General features: G+C 40.6%; 2 protein-coding genes and 1 pseudogene across 2 annotated transcripts; all 3 read right to left on the bottom strand.

The window, feature by feature from the left end:
* Nucleotides 1-2482: 2482 nt before the first annotated feature.
* Nucleotides 2483-2944, bottom strand: LOC147429260 (G-type lectin S-receptor-like serine/threonine-protein kinase At5g24080). The gene has a single exon (XM_086494998.1). It carries the CDS (start codon nt 2942-2944, stop codon nt 2483-2485), a length of 462 nt encoding a protein of 153 aa, XP_086351124.1.
* Nucleotide 2945: 1 nt separating this feature from the next.
* Nucleotides 2946-4758, bottom strand: LOC147429259 (uncharacterized). Its single transcript, XM_086495209.1, has 2 exons — nt 3381-4758; nt 2946-3202 (listed from the first exon to the last, which is right to left on the bottom strand). Exons 1-2 carry the CDS (start codon nt 4033-4035, stop codon nt 2946-2948), a joined length of 912 nt encoding a protein of 303 aa, XP_086351335.1. The 5' UTR covers nt 4036-4758.
* Nucleotides 4046-7847, bottom strand: LOC147429258 (uncharacterized; annotated as a pseudogene).
* Nucleotides 7848-18439: the final 10592 nt, after the last annotated feature.

Here is an 18439-nt window from a genome sequence, read left to right as displayed (position 1 = left end):
CAAGTAAATTTGATGTGAACATCAAGTGACCGCCAAGTGATCCCCATGTGAACCCCAATCGACATGTGATCACCTTGTGACCCCACCCATCACCAAGTGATTATAGTGTGACCCCGACTATCCCAAAGTGATTGCAGTGTGACCCCATCCATCCCAAAGTGATCTCCAAGTGAACACCATGTGATCTCCACCCCGTCATTTTTGCTATATGATTCTATGTACACACCTCCATTTCAAGTGGCGCACGATAGCTTAATGGGAGAGTTGTGGCCTCCAGTTGTGTAGGTGGTGGGTTCGAGTCGCAGGGGCTCAACCGGCTGGAATCCTTTTATTCTTGAGAATAAATGGACGGTCCACATCGTTCGAAGATGTTGGACCGTAGATCCCACCTGACAAGGTGGTGTCAAATAGTCTCGTGGCCCCCCCACCCTCGTCTCTAACTAACACCCTCATTTTTTAGAGGGGATCTACGGTTGAAAATCGGCGTCGCTTGTCGGCGAAGATCACGACCGTTGATCCAAAATGTAAACTTGATGTAAACTAACTGTAAACTCAGACAAATGTGAACTAGTTGTGAACTTGAATGTAAACTAGATCTGAACTCTGCAAACTATGTGTACTATAGTATTGTGGTGTAAAGTTGATGTGAACTCGTTATAAACTCTGTCAGATCTACGCAATATAATGCTATCGTTCTACATGTACATCAAAACGGGTGTGATAGCGTACTAGTAACGCATTGGTCTTGAGACAGGGAGGTGGTGAGGTCGATCCCACCCAATCCCTATTTTTTCCTCCAAATGAATCGACGACCCACGATCCACAATGATGTGATCCCCTCTAAAAGTTGAGGGTGTCAAATAGAGATACCTTGCCCTCATCATTGAGGTTCATCCGACTGACCTTGCAGCCCATGGGCCCCACTCTGCCCGGGTTTAGTCTTTTTGCCATGTTGGCGCCTCAGTCCCTGTCCGACCGAGTTTAGTGAGCAACGTTGGTCGCTTGGGTGGCACGGATGCCCTCCCAACTCCATGGGCCAGTTCCTTCCCAGGTGCTACTTAGTGGTGAGGCTTGTGCAAGGCATATTGAGCTCTAATTGGAGCGCAAGCTTCTAATACTTCTTAGGAAAAGTCCTGCATAGCCTAACATACCTCTGGAGTGGTCTAGCTTCGCGTCTGGTTGTTCTGTCCTCTAGAAAAGAAGAGGGCACGCTACGAGGTATGCTTGCTTTTCTTATCTGCAGGTGTGTACGTAAAAGGAGATTTCTTTGCTTGAGAACTTTGTTTTGTGTTTGCCAAGTCTTATATTTTAAGTAAGCTTGAACTCTCCCTCTACATTTTCTTGCCTTAGGAAGGAGTTAGGAGAAGCATCCGCACGATTTGAGCGATGCCATTGGTTCAAGGCACAGCTTCATTAAACTTCCAGCCAAGTAACACCGTCTGAATTTTCAAGGTGTCATCGAGCATGCATTCTACAATGGCCAGAGAGCATGGCAATTTTTCACATATGAGATGCTAACCACAGTTCTATTCTTGAATTCAAGCTTCAAACTTCCACCGAAATGGGTTTGGTGTCTCGGTTATCCCACCCAGGAAGATTTTGTGTGTATATCACTGGCCGTTCCAAGTTGGCTATGGATATTACAATTTTACAAAATGTACATGAACAGTCGGGGAGGATGAAGGTGAACTAGAAGAAAACTGATGGGCAGCCAAGATAGATATACCCAGGTGCGCATTATATATGGCTGGCGAGCAGCCATACAAAATGAAACGCTTATGGGCATCCCTTGTGCTAATGTGAGCTTGAACACTGGGGAAAGATAATGAGGCTGATAGCTGGTTGCAGGAAGCAAGCTGAGGGTTGCGGAAGCCATATGTATAGCCTCGCTTTGATGACCCTTATGTTATAATACTAGCATCCAGTCTTTTAGGGAAACGGACCATCTTAGGAGGTGTACTCTGACCTAATCAAGGATTGGGCGTGAAGGGAATCACCGGGGTGTGAGGTCAGTAGCAGAGACTGCACTGCTAATGTGTTGCTGCTGTTGAAGCATGCTACCTTCAGAAGCAGAGGCAATTGTTGGGTAAGGAGGGTGCTCGGAGACCGCCGCCACACCCTCCAAGAACTGCACCACTGAACTCATGCACGGCCTGCTTGCTTGATTGTCCTGAATACACCATAGTGCTACCAAAACAGCAATCCTAACTTGCTTCTGCATCAAATACATGGGCTGCTGCTCCTGCTTTTGTGCTGACAGTACCGAGCTTGTCAGCCTTACATCCAGGAGGGAGTCGAAGTCTTGTTTCCTGATGGCTGTGTCGAATGCCACAGCAGGAAAATGCGGCAGACCATGTGCAAAATTCTTACGGCCGCTAATCAGCTCCAACAACACCATGCCAAAGCTATAAACATCTGCTTTTGTGCTGAGCTGAATAACTCCACCTACCCATAACTCCGGTGCCATATACCCAGGAGTGCCTTAGGCAAATGTGACCACTCGACTTTCAGCCCTGTTGATGAGCCTGGCTAGACCAAAATCAGCAATCTTGGGGCACATCTGTGCATCCAGCAGTATGTTTTGTGGCTTGACATCGCAGTGTACGATACGATGTCTGCATTCGTCGTGTAAATAGCTCAACCCTCTTGCAATACCAAGTGCTATACTGTACCTTTGCCTCCAGTCTAGAGGTGTCACTGCTGTATCCTCATTTGGCTCAAAGAGCCATTTGTCTAGAGATCCCTTGGTGACATATTCATACACCAGCATCTCGTGCTCATCATGCACACAGAAACCCAATAATCTCACAACGTTTATGTGATGAACCCTCCCGGTAATGGCTACCTCATTCACAAACTGTTTCTTGCTGTGATTTGACCTCACGTCCAGTACTTTCACTGCTATCTCCTTGGATGAGGATGAATACTGTTCCTGATACTGCATGCTAGTTTTTGATGCTGCAAGTTCCCCTTTGAAAACCACACCAGAAGCCCCCCTTTCCAACTAAGCTGCTGAAGGAGCGCGTTGCAGATTCTATAGACTTGTATGGATATTCCACCGGTCGTTCTGACAACCCAACCAGATCAATCAGCTCACTTGCCGCTAAGTCATCATTGGATGCAGCTGAATGCTGCCTCTCCCACCGTGCCCTCCGCTGTACGTTTTCATTACATGTTCTAAAGATGCCTACTTTCCAGCAACCTGCTTTCACATTCAGATGTACATCAGTAACTTTGCTTTTGCCATGCAAGCATTAAGGTCAAGTGACAAAAAAAGTGGTGGCTAATCTCTCAATGCACGTACAGTTTTGTGTGCATTCGGTAAATATGCTATGAAATCTAATGAATTAGAGGGCAATGCTGACAATTGGAAGGCTTACCAGAGTTAGAGGAGATGGCTCCAGAGAAAAGGCAGGATGTGGCATCAATGCATTCCCCGCTGTACGTTTGGCAGGACTCACATCCAGAGTTGATGAGAAGAAGCTGCATCGCTCCTGGAAGCCGCTCTCCAACTCCTGCAATTTGATGTGACCCACCGCTGCTACTAACCACAAATAGCTCAAAATGTGTGCAGGACATGCTATCCAGGATTGATTGCAGCGGAAGTTCAGTAAGACCCATACTTTGCCATAGGTCAGTGTCATCAGTCCAATCTAGCTGATGGCAATTAGGGACCGCATCAAACATGGCTGACAGGTTAGGGGTGCATGTACCTTCGTACAACTGACACAATGAGCTACTGCTTACCACCTCCATTTGCAAGCTATATAAGAGGCCGGTTCTGTTCATGTTACGGCTGCAATTGAAAAGCAAGAAGATGGTGTTGCTGGAAAGTTTAACCTCAGTATTGGCTGCATGTAACTGTGACAAATTGATGGAGTTGGGAAAGTAGTGGGAGAAATTAGCAGTGGAGCGAGGACCCCGACAAGTGGAGGGACGTGGAGCTCGGGTGCTATTGTTGAATGGCTGGGGGTGCATAGAGGAAGAATCCCAAGTGATATTGACATGGATAGGGTTAGCATGAGCGGCTGCCATGAGGCCAACATTAATGGCAGGCGGCCCAATGAGCCCCCGTTGCACGTCCTGTGCAGGCAAGGCTTTGGGGTTTTCCAGAAGACTTGCTGGCTGGTGGTGGGGCTGCAATTGGCCAGGACAAAATCAGCAGAACTCGGAACACAGGCTTTTAGCTCATCTGTAATGAAGGGGCTGGGGATGCGTATGTTGCCCAGATTGGCGCATCTCAGAGGCTCTTTGGAAGAGCTCATGTTGTAATTGTTGCAAGCGCCTGCACCATCCTCTCACTTATGAGTATCGTATAAGACATCACCATGACCAGCAATGCCACCTGCATAGTAGTGATAGCGGAGAAGCTGTAGCCATTGGGCATTATACTCTACTGCAGTATCGTTTAATTCGTGCTCCTTCGTCTTCTGTCATGAGGGCTAATCGCGTGACCACAGCCTTGTAGCGCGATGGCTCAAGGTCAACTAAATTGGCCCAAGATGAAAAAGTCTTCATACGCGCTGAAGAAGCTTGACATCAATTTCGGACTATATTTAAGGACTCGAACTTAGGGATGACTCTAGCGTACTAACCATATTTGTACACACCTTCAAACCATGGCTATACCTCCTATAGAGTGTGAGGTTGAGGGCAGGCCGCCCAATGTTGGGATTTATAATTACAACTAGTACGGCCGGTCGCATATTTGTACACACCTTCAAACCATGGCTATACCCCCTATAGAGTGTGAGGTTGAGCGGCTCTGCCAGGCCGCCCAATGTTGGGATTTATAATTACAACTATTACGGCCGGTCGCCTTCGGCCGTCTCTCTCTCTCTCTCTCTCTCTCTCTCTCTCTCTCTCTCTCTCTCTCTCTCTCTCTCTCTCTCTCTTTATCGCGTGCACAAGGTCTTCTCTCGGATTTAGCGTTTAGCCTTCATGTCGCAAATTTCGATATGTGTAAAGGGCTTTCGTCATATTATGTTAGTTTAGATGCAGTTGCTGCATTCGGGTTTTCTACCAGTGAGATTTTTTTGGGAACTTGAAAAACTGTAAATTTTTCCATAGTTTAGTTATAATTATTTTTAAAAAAACTCTTAAAAGTTTTGAAAAGAAACTAATAGCCCAATTTCTTTAGAAAAATGTTCTTTGAGAGCGTTGATTTGAAGGGTTTTGAAAATGTTTAATCGCAGACATGTGCACCTTATGCAGAAGGGAAATTTTTACAATTGCCCTTCTAATAAATACTTGCACTCGCCCACATAAAAATACCAAAATAAAATAATTACTATACAAGCTAAAACTACTTTTGGCAATACACTAATATTTCACTTATCTAATGCTCTTCCATGCATTTAAAACATGCTTTTGATATAACTTCGACAAAATTTCACATTTGAACAATGTTCTCTCAAACCACGATCAGACACGACTTAGTAAATCCCAAAAAATTACAAAATGATAGAGCACACGAAACCAATGACACAGAAAATTTGAGTTTATTTTGCAACATTAAAGTAGAGAATTGGACAATAAAAGCTTCCTTGAAAGAAAATAAAAAGTCATCCAATACCAAGACAATGCAAAAGAGCCCTAAAGACAAAATCATATGTGTTGGCTTAAATATCCAAGGGAATAAAACTCTAGAGAAACAATTAAATTGTTTCCAAGGTTGCCATCCTTCCATTTTTCATAGATTTCCACATGTCCAAGCATTCTTCCCACAATAAATCTTCAAGACATGAAGTCTTTGGAGTATTGAGTCCACCAAACATTGCTAAGCCCAATGATTCAATAGACAACCTATTACGGGATTTGTTTTTTATCTTATTCATTTTTACAAAGCCTCTTTCACATGCAGCTGATGAAAGTGGAAGTAGACATAGAGCTCTCATGGTCCATTGAAAGGATACCTCCCATTCCTCATGGTTTCAATAGTCTTGCCAAGCTCAATGCATACTCTTACCTTTGAAGCGATTACAAATGTGTGTGATAAAGAATCTATGTTCTCCTTTGCATTCTTCTTCATTAATGAAAGAGTTGGGTCCTTTTTTTTAAAATTCACACAATACATCTATCCATCTTATCGTAAAGAAATCTAATTTTTGTAAGTCTGATCATAATATTTCATGCTAAAGTACTTTGCCGCCTCAAAGAGGTCAAAATCAATCTTGAAACGATTTGACAATGAATCAACCATGCCTTGGATGTAATTGATTGCATGTAAGGCCAATTTTTCACCACTTGCAAAGTGTCATGCGGATCAAGCACATCCTCGTCACACATAGGGCCAAGATGCAGTGATTGAAGATGTGTGTTTCCTGAGGAATCGATGTAATCAATGACACCATGTTGATTTCTCGTCTTTGACCAAAAAAAAATGAGTATACCTAGCCTCGCACCCAAATACATTCCCTAGAAAATCCACTTGCAAAGACTCTATAGAAACCTTCAAATGGTTATTAATAACAAAAATATAAATGTGATCCTCTTGAAGCTTACAACTCAATACATTGAGAAGTGCAAAAGAAATTGCATTTTGTAGTTTGTGAGAGATGCACACAAGTCAAATGCACTACTCTTATCATAACTTGTCGTTTTCAGAGCCAACAAGCATCATGCATTTTTAACAAGTTTAGCTTTGCATTGCGAGCAAGATTGAAGTCCTTAACAACTTTTGCCAATGATAGATATTGCTATGTGGATCTGCAAATCTATTCATACAACTTTTTAGACACTTTGTTTATAAATTTGAATTCCTTGAATATTTTGAATGCATCACATGCAGTTGAGGACTCCCTATGCGCAACACAACGAAAACTGAGGAGATGTAGCACATCCTTCTTTAATCTTGCAACCACACCATTATTGACCCTTGTCGTGACACAAGCTCCATTAGTTGGAATGCCTATTATTTTATGCAATGGAAGCTCCGTTTTAACAAGATATGCCATCAAGGTGGCATGCAAGTCTTCACATTTAGCATTTTGTGACATTTTGTGACCTATTGCCCTTCTGTTGCATGTAAGTCACATAAGCAATCATGTATTGTTGAGTGCTCACATCTGTATTATGCAAAGAATAAAAGGGATTGTCAACAGTTTTCCTTTTAGTCTCTCCCAGTAGACATGTTTGATGGAATTTGCAAACTCCTTTCCAACACCTAGGCTCGTATAAGTTGAGTATTCACTTGCAATCAATATATTTGGTCTCCGCATGAAACATTGAGAGTTACAAAGGTTTCAAAATTCATCAAAAGGAAAATTTCTACGAGCCACAAACCACTAAGTTTGCATGACAAAGATGATTCTTTCTCTCTCCTCATCTATTAGCATTGCAATGTATTTTTCTATGGGAACAAGGGTTTTTTTATTATGAGAATCCCATATTATCTTTGCATTTTTGTGGATGCCATATTCATTCTCTCTCCTCATCTATTAGCATTGCAATGTATTTTTCCATGGATGTGGTTTTTTTATTATGAGCATCACATATTGCCTTTTGAGTGCAGACCTGATGCCACATGCTCATCTAATGCGGACCTTTGTAAGGTTGAGAAAATTTCTCCACCAAATTGAGTCTTTCTATTTGCAAAGGTGCACCCTCTCTTTTCCATCATTATCAATAATCGTGAAAGCCCAAGGATAAGGTAACTAATTCCATCTTTCTATCCATTGACATGTATACTTTTTGTTAGAACTACCTTCAGCCTCATTGCTACTCAGAGTTGCAGTAGTCGCTTCACCATTCTCTATGTTAAGAGAAAGTTGGGGATCACGCAAGTCAAGGACTTGTTGAATGGTCCTCTACATTATATTTTGCTTAGGTCATCCAAGAGGATCCATCTACCAATAAATTAAAAAAACAAACAAACTATAAATTAGCTTTATACAAACTACAATGAAAGAGAAAATTCTCTTGAACGCTCAAAATGGTACTTTTATATCATGACCAAAAAAGACACATTCAAATATACAAATAAACTCTTACGAAAGAATGGAACATGCGATACATTGAATAGGAAATAGACTTCAGGATGTTCAAAGAAAATAAAGTTACATCTATGATGCCAAACATTTTGCTACATAGACAAAAGCATTTAGCTTCATCAAGGCCGATATCAGTTCCACCAATGTCTACAAGCATCTATTCACATCCAAGTGCATGTTGGGTTAACTCCACATACAATTCTTCAAACGGCTTTCTATTATTTTTCTATAGAAGATGCCTTGTTTTAACAATCTCCTAGATACATGGTATGCTTCATTTTTTAAGCAAGATGCTAGAAAATTGGTCTTGTTTTCCATAGAAAACTCCATACAAAACTTGATCATTTGATCAATAAACCATGCTAGTGCATAGACATCACATGTCTGCTAAAGACATGGTCATTATGTGTTTCTTTCAAAAGATTTGGAGTAATCCAAGATTTAGGCTTATGGCCTTTGCTTTGACAACAATGGAGTGACTACCGCTCCTCTGATTTGGGCCCAATGGCTAAACCCCAATCAATGATGCCAACTCGTGGATTTGAATCCCTTGTAAAACCAACATAACATTGAAAGTAAGTAGGTCCCAATGGATAACACCGAGTTAACAGGAATACGCCATTGTGTTTACTAAAGTAGCTATGACGTTTGGTACATTATTCGCAAAATCCATGACTCAAATTAATTTTCCTTGACTCAGCTTGGAGCCATTACCTTTACTTGAATTTGCACCATCATTCTCTTCTTTCTTTACAATTCGGTTGAAGGTACCTTTATCAAAAGGTAGACTATACATCATTTCTCCAATACTTTCTCCGTTGAAGTATTGGCATGCTTACTCATATTTTTTTTTTGTCACACCAAGACAAATACCAAGCCTTGAGCTGATTAAGTTGGACACCTTTGGGAAGAGATTTATACAAATCATTTGCGCAATTTTCCATTTTACCATGATATTGTAAGTAGATTGATGAGCTTTCCCTTTGTTAATGACAAAGTTTCCCATGGAGACTACACTCATAATTTCATTTTCAATCATTTTTTCAACGAGCTTCACAGTACTCTGTATCTGCTTCTTAGGAAAATTATTGATAATTAATTATAGAATTGACATCAGAGACTGAAGAAGTGCTTTCCTCTTACCCTCTGCCATAATGACTATGTATATATTCTATAAAGAAAAAGAAATGAGAAATCAATCTACATGTATTTAAACATTTTTAAGTGTATTCTAAACTACGGAACATTTCTAGATTAACTATGTGACAGACCGATTGAAACATAATCTAATTGAAAGGTTGATTAGATTATTAAGATGGATAGATTAATGTAGTATTCATCATATAATCATAATGATTATAGAGAGAGATTAACTCAGTGCTCAATGAACTAAAGTGTAAAAAAATGTAGCTTGATTATTCGACACACACAAGAGTGATTACAAGGCCTCTTATATAGGCATAGCAAGTAGTGCTTAAACCTCTCCAAGATCAGTTGACTCTACTTCAAAGGGAAAGATGCTAGCTTGTCTCTTGACTATTTTACTTGGCTCTTCACATGACTTTTAAGGCATTATATGCCAACACATGGCTCATCGTATGACCTTGCACACATGTCACTCTACATGGCTAGAGGATGTTCTTGTGGTGCAACAAACCTCACACCTCAATAACCCTCCTCGTGTGGGTTTTGTTGCTCTAATCACACACAGTCCTCCCCTCAAAACACGCACACAAGTCACGCAACCTCCCTTGAAACAAAGTGGGTATGGAACATAAAGTTCCCCAACCACAAGGTGAGATAAACAAATCCTTCCCTACAACACAAATGAGGAAAGATCAAATGATAGTGCTTTGCAACACATCCTTGTAATTGATGTCCAACCCATCCACTAATATAGTTGTGAACTTAGAAAAGACATCTTTGAATTCTTGAGCCCACTATGTTGAGCATTGCAATGCTCCATATGTACACATTTTCCCATGCCATAGTCCATGCAATCAAAACTTGTCCACCTTTTGGAACAAACAAGTACCTACCATCTACTTCCTCATGCTTGACAAATGATGTAGCCTCAATATTAGGGATAGATGAAGGGTCATCCTTGTTAGGTGTATACGAAAGACAAAGTACACCATTTAAATCTAATATAAGGGTTGGTCGTGTTGGATCATCAAATGGCAAGGAGGAGATAGCTAGGGAATATCCTTTGAAGGTTCTCTGATGATGATGATTTTATTTACGAGAAACTTGAGGGTCCCCTTTTCCTTTGGACATTGAAAAATAAACACAAGGCGCTATTTGACAAAAATGCATCATGCTTATGAAACATAAAAGTGACAAAAAAAATAGAAAAGCAACAAAAAAGATTGCTTTTGCATTCAAACTCAAGAATCACAAATTATTTTCAATACAATTGAAGAAGACTAGTGTGTCTTCAATGTCACAATTTCTTGCAAACTCCAAGCTTTGGGGGTTGGGAAACATTATATGGATAACAAAGGGGAGAACTTCTTTTGCGAGTCTTCTTCATGGCAGGAGGTGATCTCGGTGCTTTCCTCTCTCTCATATTTCCATCTGCACCTGAAAAGAAAAATTAATTCACTAAACGTTCTATTGAGCATGCAATAAAGTAGAGACTACGTCAAACTCTCACATCATAAGGACTTGAGGAGTAGCTTCTAGCACCACCTTTGGGACATCATCTTGTATCGGTGCCACATAAGGAATATAGCCAAAACCTACAAGCATATCAATAAAGTTGTAGCTTGTGAAATTAGGAGATACTTGAAGGCAACCAGAACAGTTTTAATTTTTGAATGAGATTTGAAGCAACAAAAACCAACCTTTATGCAAAAGCATTGATTTAACTGAGTTTGAAATACTCCTCTTACAAGAGTTGTTGGCACATACCATCGCTAATCCAAACCAAACATCAAAACACAAAGAAAGGGGAGTAAGTCCAAAGCTTTGCGAAAAGCTTCAAAATTCTCACGAGACAATGCCTTTGTAAAAATATTTGCAAGGTTGTCCTATGTTGGCACATAAACCAAGCTGATCTCTCCTACTGAGTGCCTCTCCCTGACATAGTGGTAATGCACCTCAATGTGCTTTGTGCGAGCATGAAAAACTGGGTTCCTTGCAACTACCAATGCACTCTGACTGTCATTGTAGATAGTGTTGGCAGTGTCATGTCCAACACCCAAATCAACCATAAGGCATCTAAGCCATACACACTCAACCGTAGCTGTGAAGATTGCATTGTACTCAGCCTCACAACTGGAAGTGTCCATAGTAGGTTGCTTTTTGCTCAACCATGATATATATGAACTACCAAGCATGAAACGAAACCACTAGTGGACGCTCGCGTGTCAGAACAACCAGCCCAATCTGAGTCAGAAAAAGCATGTAAGTCTAGTGGCAATGATCCCCCCTTGGGATAAAACAAGCCAAGATGTAAAGTGCCACTCAAGTAACAAAAAATCCTCTTGGCAGCCTACCAATGCTTAGACCCTGGGCTATGTATAAATCTGTTGACCTGTGAGACTACAAACTGAATATGCGGCCTTGTGTTGTATACATCAATGAGGCATCCAGGATCACCAGCATCATGAAGACTCAATTTCAAACATGTTTCCATGGGAATGGCAATAGGTTTGCAATCCTTAAGTCCAAACTTATATAGCAATGTCTCTATGTAAGTTTTCTAACACAAGGCAATACCACCATCACACTGCTTAAACTGTATACCCAAGTAATGATGCAACAGCCCCAAATCTTTCATCTTGAAAGTAGCATTCAAATTAGTCTTAAATTCAGCAATATGTCTCTCATTTGGTCCAGTGATTAGCAAATCATCCACATAAAGAACCACAATGAGAAGTACATCACCCTCACGCTTTACATACAATGTGCTTTCTGTTGGACTGTTACAAAAGCCTCATTTGACCAAATGAGTGTCAGCCCTCTCATACCAAGCACGAGGAGATTGCTTCAACCCATACAAAGCTTTGTTACATTTGCACACTTTATCCTCTTGTCCTTTCTTGACAAAACCGCAAGGCTGCATTACATAAATTTCCTCAAATATGTCATCATTCAAGAAAGTAGTAACAATGTCTAATTGATGTACATCCCAACCAAAATGAGCTTCCAGTGCACATAGAAAACGCACAGTAGTCGTACAACAAGTGGGAGCAAAAGTCTCTTCATAATCTATGCCCTTTTGTTGTGCATAACCCTCTGCAACAAGGCGAGCCTTATAGCAATCAATCTCACAATTCGGCTTGCGTTTCAACTTGTAAACCCGCTTCGTACCAATGGCCTTTTTCCCAGGAGGCAAATCACATAAAGTCCATGTGCCATTTTCTATAAGTGCATCATATTCTTATTGCATGGCAGCCATCCAATTTTTTGAATTATATGCTTCATCAAAAGACAGAGGTTCCTCAACATCATGTCAGCTAGACACAACCAAATCATAACAATCTGATGCATAAGATGCATGGAGAGAGCTTGAACAAGTGCGACTAGACAAAGGTGCATCCAATTTATTGTCACACGCAATGTATGCACCAACCATTTTGGCATACCTCTAGCTTGCTCATTTTCAGCCCTTTCCTCATCAAGTACATCATGTACATCTGCATCAGTAGGCTGATCTGTAACATTTTTAGAAACCCCCATAGGCTGTACATTTGCCTCATTGGAATTTACATTCGAACTTCCACCACTGAAAAGAGGCAACAAAGTGTCATAAATGTCATGTGAGCTTACATTATTGTCTCTAGTACATGACAGCAAGGACTAAATAGAATCTTCTGCAAACTCAACATCGCACGAAACCAGAATACGCTTTGTTTGTGGATGATACAACCTGTAACCTTTGCTTTCAGCACTATAACCAACAAAAATACATTTGAAAGTCTTATCATCCAATTTTTAGCATTGTGTTTGTGGCACAAAGCATACGCCAAACAGTCAAAAACATGCATGTGCTCAATAGAAGGCTTTCTATCATGCCATGCTTCATATGGAGTCATATACTGCAAAGCTTTCGTAGGACACCTATTAAGTACATAAGTGGCACACGTGATGGCCTCAAGCCAAAACAAATGCGGCAAAACTTGACTTTTGACCATACACTGTGCCATTTTTGTAAGTGACCTATTTTTTCTCTCAGCAACACCATTTTTTTTATGTGTATAAGGCATTGTACATTGGTGTTTTATCCCACGACTAGCCAGAAATACATTAAATTCATGAGACATATACTCCTTCCCTCGATCAGAACGAAGGGTGCCTATAGTACATTTTGAGACATTTTCAGCCATAGCCAAAAATTGTTTGAAGCACATAAATACTTCGGACTTCGCTTTAAGCAGAAATACCCATGCATGCCTGGAGTAATCATCAATGAAAGTCATGAAGTAAAGGTAATTGCCCAAGGACGGAGTTTGCATGGGCCAACAAACATCACTATGCACAAGCTGCAACTTGCTTGTGGCCCTAATTGAACCATCCTTTGGAAACTTTGAACGCTGCATCTTACCCAAAATACAACCTTCACAAACATGTGTGACAGGTGCTTCAAGAGTGAAGCAACCATATCAGATTTTTGCAAATGCAAAAACTTGCAAAATTCAGATGACCAAAACATGTATGCCAAAGTTTTGCATTTGAAATAGCATTTGAATCTACAACTGCATTTGCAAAATTTTGCCCCCACTTATACAGCCCACGGCATAAAATGCCAGATGCAAAAATTTCATCACCAAAATTGAGATCATGTATTGTACATGTGTCATCCAAAAATTTGACTACAAGACCAAGTCTAGCAAGTGCAGATACAGAAAAAAGACTCTTCTTGATCCCAAGTACATAAAGTGCATCAACAAGTGCGAAAGAAGTGCCATTTGCAGCAATAAGCACAATCTTTCTAACTCCCTAAACCGGATAAGAGGCATTGTTGGCACAAGTAACTGAATTCCCATGAGGGACAAATTGAACAGATTTGAACAAATCACGATGTGAGGTAATGTGCTTTGTAGCACCACTGTCAAAATACCACACATGTGAATCTGCAGCAATTGACATGCATGCATCATGGACCGCAGGATTATAGGTACAGTATGCACTAAAAGCCCATTCTACATCAACATAAGCATCACAGTCTCCTTTCACATAAGACTCAACAATAGCTACATTTGTAGTGTAACCAGCATTTGCAGTGGAACCACCCTCTTTCTTCTTAGCCTCTTTGGCCTTCAATTTAGGACAATGCTTGATCAAGTGATCATTAGCTTTACAATAATGGCAACGCATCTTCTTTTTACCCTTATCACCAAAATTTCCAGACAAATTTCTGCCAGCAGAAGCATTAGGAACATGTGATTTTCCACTTGCAGAAGAACCATAAGAAGTGGTTGCATTGTTGTTACCACCTTTTCTTTGAGCAGCAATAAATGCATGTTCGATTGCACGCTGTCTAGTCTTGTTTTTTTTGGAAAGCGACTCTTGCAATAGCAATGTGTATAATGCATCAAACTTGACAACTTCACGATTTCCTTGGGTCATAAGTCTCCAAGTACTAGCAAAAGCCTGATAAGAATCTGGTAAGGCATCAAGAACAATCTACACAAGGAAACTGTCTGAAATGACTTCACCTGCAAAAATAAGTTGCTCATTGATATCCTTGACACCAGCAAGGAAAGTGTCCATATCATCTTCCTCATGCATAATCTTGGACTCTAGCTCTCTTTACGCAGCAATGTAATTTTAGCCTCATTGCGACTTGCATAAAGACTAGCCAAAATATCCCAAGCCTGTTTTGTAGATTTTGTTGAACAAACGTGAGGAGTAATAGTGCGCTTCATAGACAACACAATCATTGCATGAGCCTGTGCATCTTTTATATCCCAACAAGCTTGTTCTGTAGGCAAAACAAGTCTAACAGCAGCAAGACCTGCAACATACTCAACATTACATGTATCCTTAGAACCAAGACGTACATCAATGCCTGCACAATGTTCCAAACGCCCTCCGACATAAGAACATGTTGCATTATATAAGTCCACATAGGGTAATTGTCCCCATCCAATCTGTCCTCAGCATCAAACATCTTCAAAATATCTATGTTGTTGTCAGCCATGGTAGATGTTTCACCTTATGTGAAAACTGTCCGAAAAGAGGAGAAGCAAAGCGGGAACAACACGTGCTATATAGCACAAACCATAAAAGACCATAAGAGACTTGTTATGCAAAAAACGGCACTGACAAACAATTTGCCCAAAATGACAAAATAGCCTGCACAGTACTGGCTGTAGTGGAAACGGAGGCCGAGATGAGCCCGAATCAAAAATCTTAGCAGAGTGATCTCTTTGAACTCCCCCAAAAATTTTGTCAACCTATGACGCTTGCCAACGCTCACAAAAATTGGAGAAAGTGAGCAGGTGTGTGCAGGAGCTGCTGACGACTAAGCTCGAGAGGACGCAATCTGCTCTGATACCAATTGTTGGATTTAGGGTTGCAAGAAAACACACACATCTTGGAGAAGATGAAGGAAGATCAGGGCACACAACAAAGAGTGTATTACTTAGTCCGCAATGGAAAGATAAGTTAGCCCTAGAGTGAAGGGCGTATATACAATGCACGCGGGGAAAACCTCCTAGTGAGGGAAAAAATGCCCCGGCGGTACTAAGTGTGTTGGCAGACATCACTACCACATGTATATGGTAACAATAAGAAGATAACATCACTATAAGTGGTTTATCAAAGTGCAAACATAGGTAAACCCATCTAGAGAGAACGCCTAGCTTTACAATCAACATAAATCAACATAAACATAATATATACGCACTCTCGTGTCTAATAGACCTCAATGACTACATGCAATGAGTATAAACACAAAAGTGATCATGTTTGGGGAGAAAGCTCATTAATAACTTTTTGTGCTTTCATGAGAGAATCACATTTTGCATACATATCGACCAAACCAATCCAAAGCACAATAACATGTTATGTTTCTAGAATAGCCCAAACCAATCCAAAGCACAATAACATGTTATGTTTCTAGAATAGCCCGTGACCAACAATCTCATTGTCTTGTCACCATTGTGAAGGTCTTGCGTAAAGGCCACAATCATTCAAAGTGCAAGAATATGTGCTTGCATTTGGAGAAAGGCCTTCCGTAATCATTACAAAAACTCATAATGGCCATATCTAGTCCTAAAGACTGTTTTTGCAACATATTCATCCTTTATTTTAACTTGATGATAACTAGATCCTAAATCAATCTTCGTAAAATACGTGGCTCTCTCTACTTGGGCAAAAAGATCTTCCATTCTAGGCATAGGGAACCTATTCTTGATATTTTTTAGTGCTCTATAATCGACACAAAGTTGCATAGAACCATCTTTTTTCTTCACCAATAAAATTGGCGAAGCCCATATATAGAATTATTGGGTTTGATATAGCCTTTATCTACATATTCTTGCAATTGTATTTCTAATTCTAAGTGTTGTATTTGGATAATATATAAGGTGATTTATATAAGAAATGTGGAATACAACAAGGATCTAGTAGCAAGGAGAGTAGAGAGAGATACGATGCAAAGTAGATTAGTGGCAAATCAAAAAAGTTTAGTTAGCACACTATTACAAAGTGATGGCGTCATCCACCCATGCGCTCTCAAGGTAGAGCTTAGATGGAGATTTACACAACTAGAGCAAGTAGGAATACAAGGGACTAACAATCCTTCAACAAGGATGTGTTGTGCGTCAAGTGTGCACACCATTCTACCGAATTACTCATGAGAATGCCTCCTTATATAGATGTAAGGGAGCCTCTAAATGCCCATGTGCAGCGGCCCTTAGGTAGCCAAGTCAAAGTAGGACTCTCCCATGTGCCCATGTGTAGCCGCTTTTGGGTAGACAAGTCCTCCCAGAACTCGGCCGCTAGCCACCGACCACCGGCCAAAGACCACGGACTACCAGCCACCGGCCACCAGACGGCCATTTTCCGATTATCTTCCGACCAAGATATTCCGGCGAAAAGGAATATTTCGGCGATGGAAATAAAAAGTCTCGGGGGCTTCCACCCACGAGGCCTATAAAGTTGGCCCTGAATTTTCTCACTACCATCCGCGATCACAAATAGACTCATCAGCGTGCAAAGCTGGAATCCACCAAATATATGTGCACCATTGGCTTCTCCTCATATAGGGGGCCTTACAAACTGTGCAGCATATATTGTGGTGGCAAAACTGAGAGAGGTGGGCATTGCAAGTATACCAACAATTTATAGATAGGCTTTGTATCTTTAGCTAAATCAATAGCATGATCTACTTCACCTCTTTCAAGACAAACCCTTTGGCAAATCAATAGGAAAACATCTTCAAATTCTTCTAGCAAGACTTCCAAATCAGTTTCACAATTACTACAAGAAGACAAAGACGATAGGAAACCTCATCTTTTATTTCACATCAAAGTCCTTATTTATAATAGACAGACACCAAAGCATATATCATCACAAGACTTTTTATTTACAAGTTTTTGCAACTCGAGAGCATATCAAAGGACTATTCAATACATCGTGATCACCTTGTATAACAAATTTCTTACCTTCCTTTTCAAATTCTAGTGATTTTTGTTGATAATTGCAGTTCAAACAAAGTCCTAGTCCCCATAACCATTCCTTTGGCCAAAATGAGTCCACACAATCCATATTCATAATTTGAAAGTCAAGCATGTCTTTCTACCCTTGTATCTCAACTTCCAAATTGGATACCAGTGTATTCCATATCTTCTTGTCTTCATCGTGCATCATCGATATGACATATTGGTGAGCACTTGATTGTTGAGAAAGTTCTAATTTCTTGTTTCCTCCCTCAAAAAGATAACTTTCAAGCAACAAATTGAGTAGTTGTATTGTGGCATCCCCAAAGAGACACAGAGTTATTGCATGCTGAAGAAATCCAAGTCTATGCAACAGCTCATGGGACATGCCAAACAGGGTTTTGGAATGCATGTTGGCTCACTCACCTACCCTACAGAGAGACTTATGGCAGTCATAACCGAACAAGAACCGACTAATGGTAATAGGAAGAAGGGGGAACAATATAAAAAGAACCATCAGGCCCTAGCTTGTTAGTAGAGCAATGTGTTGAGTACTACAAAGAGGGAAAATGTTGTGAATGTGGGAAACAGGAGCATGTCCTTGTCAAGTGCCCTAGCAAAGCATCCAACAATTAGGCCAAGGACAAGACAAAGAGTTCCAAAGCATCAAATGAGAGAGAAAATAAACGAAAGACAAAAGCAAGACTGGTGCCAGATTTTGTGAGGACCAACCCAGAACCAATGGATGAAAGTACGGAGCTCTATAGAGTGTGGGCCAAAGTACAAGATCAAGAAGCCCTTATCTTCTTTGATAGAGGAGCCAAGGCAAAATTC

Source organism: Adiantum capillus-veneris, chromosome 22, assembly GCF_014529385.1.
Source record: "Adiantum capillus-veneris isolate H3 chromosome 22, ASM1452938v2, whole genome shotgun sequence".
NCBI classification, from domain to species: domain Eukaryota; kingdom Viridiplantae; phylum Streptophyta; class Polypodiopsida; order Polypodiales; family Pteridaceae; genus Adiantum; species Adiantum capillus-veneris.
The sequence above is the reverse complement of the archived record's forward strand: the minus strand, read 5'-3'. Positions and strand labels throughout refer to the sequence as shown.

Bases quoted from the DNA above. Each gene is read 5' to 3' on its own strand.
- LOC147429260 (XM_086494998.1), bottom strand. From the start codon at position 2,944: ATGCAGTATCAGGAACAGTATTCATCCTCATCCAAGGAGATAGCAGTG.
- LOC147429259 (XM_086495209.1), bottom strand. From the start codon at position 4,035: ATGGCAGCCGCTCATGCTAACCCTATCCATGTCAATATCACTTGGGAT. The intron at 3,203-3,380 runs GTAAGCCTTCCA...ATGTGAAAGCAG, and splicing joins AGCCATCTCCTCTAACTCTG to GTTGCTGGAAAGTAGGCATC.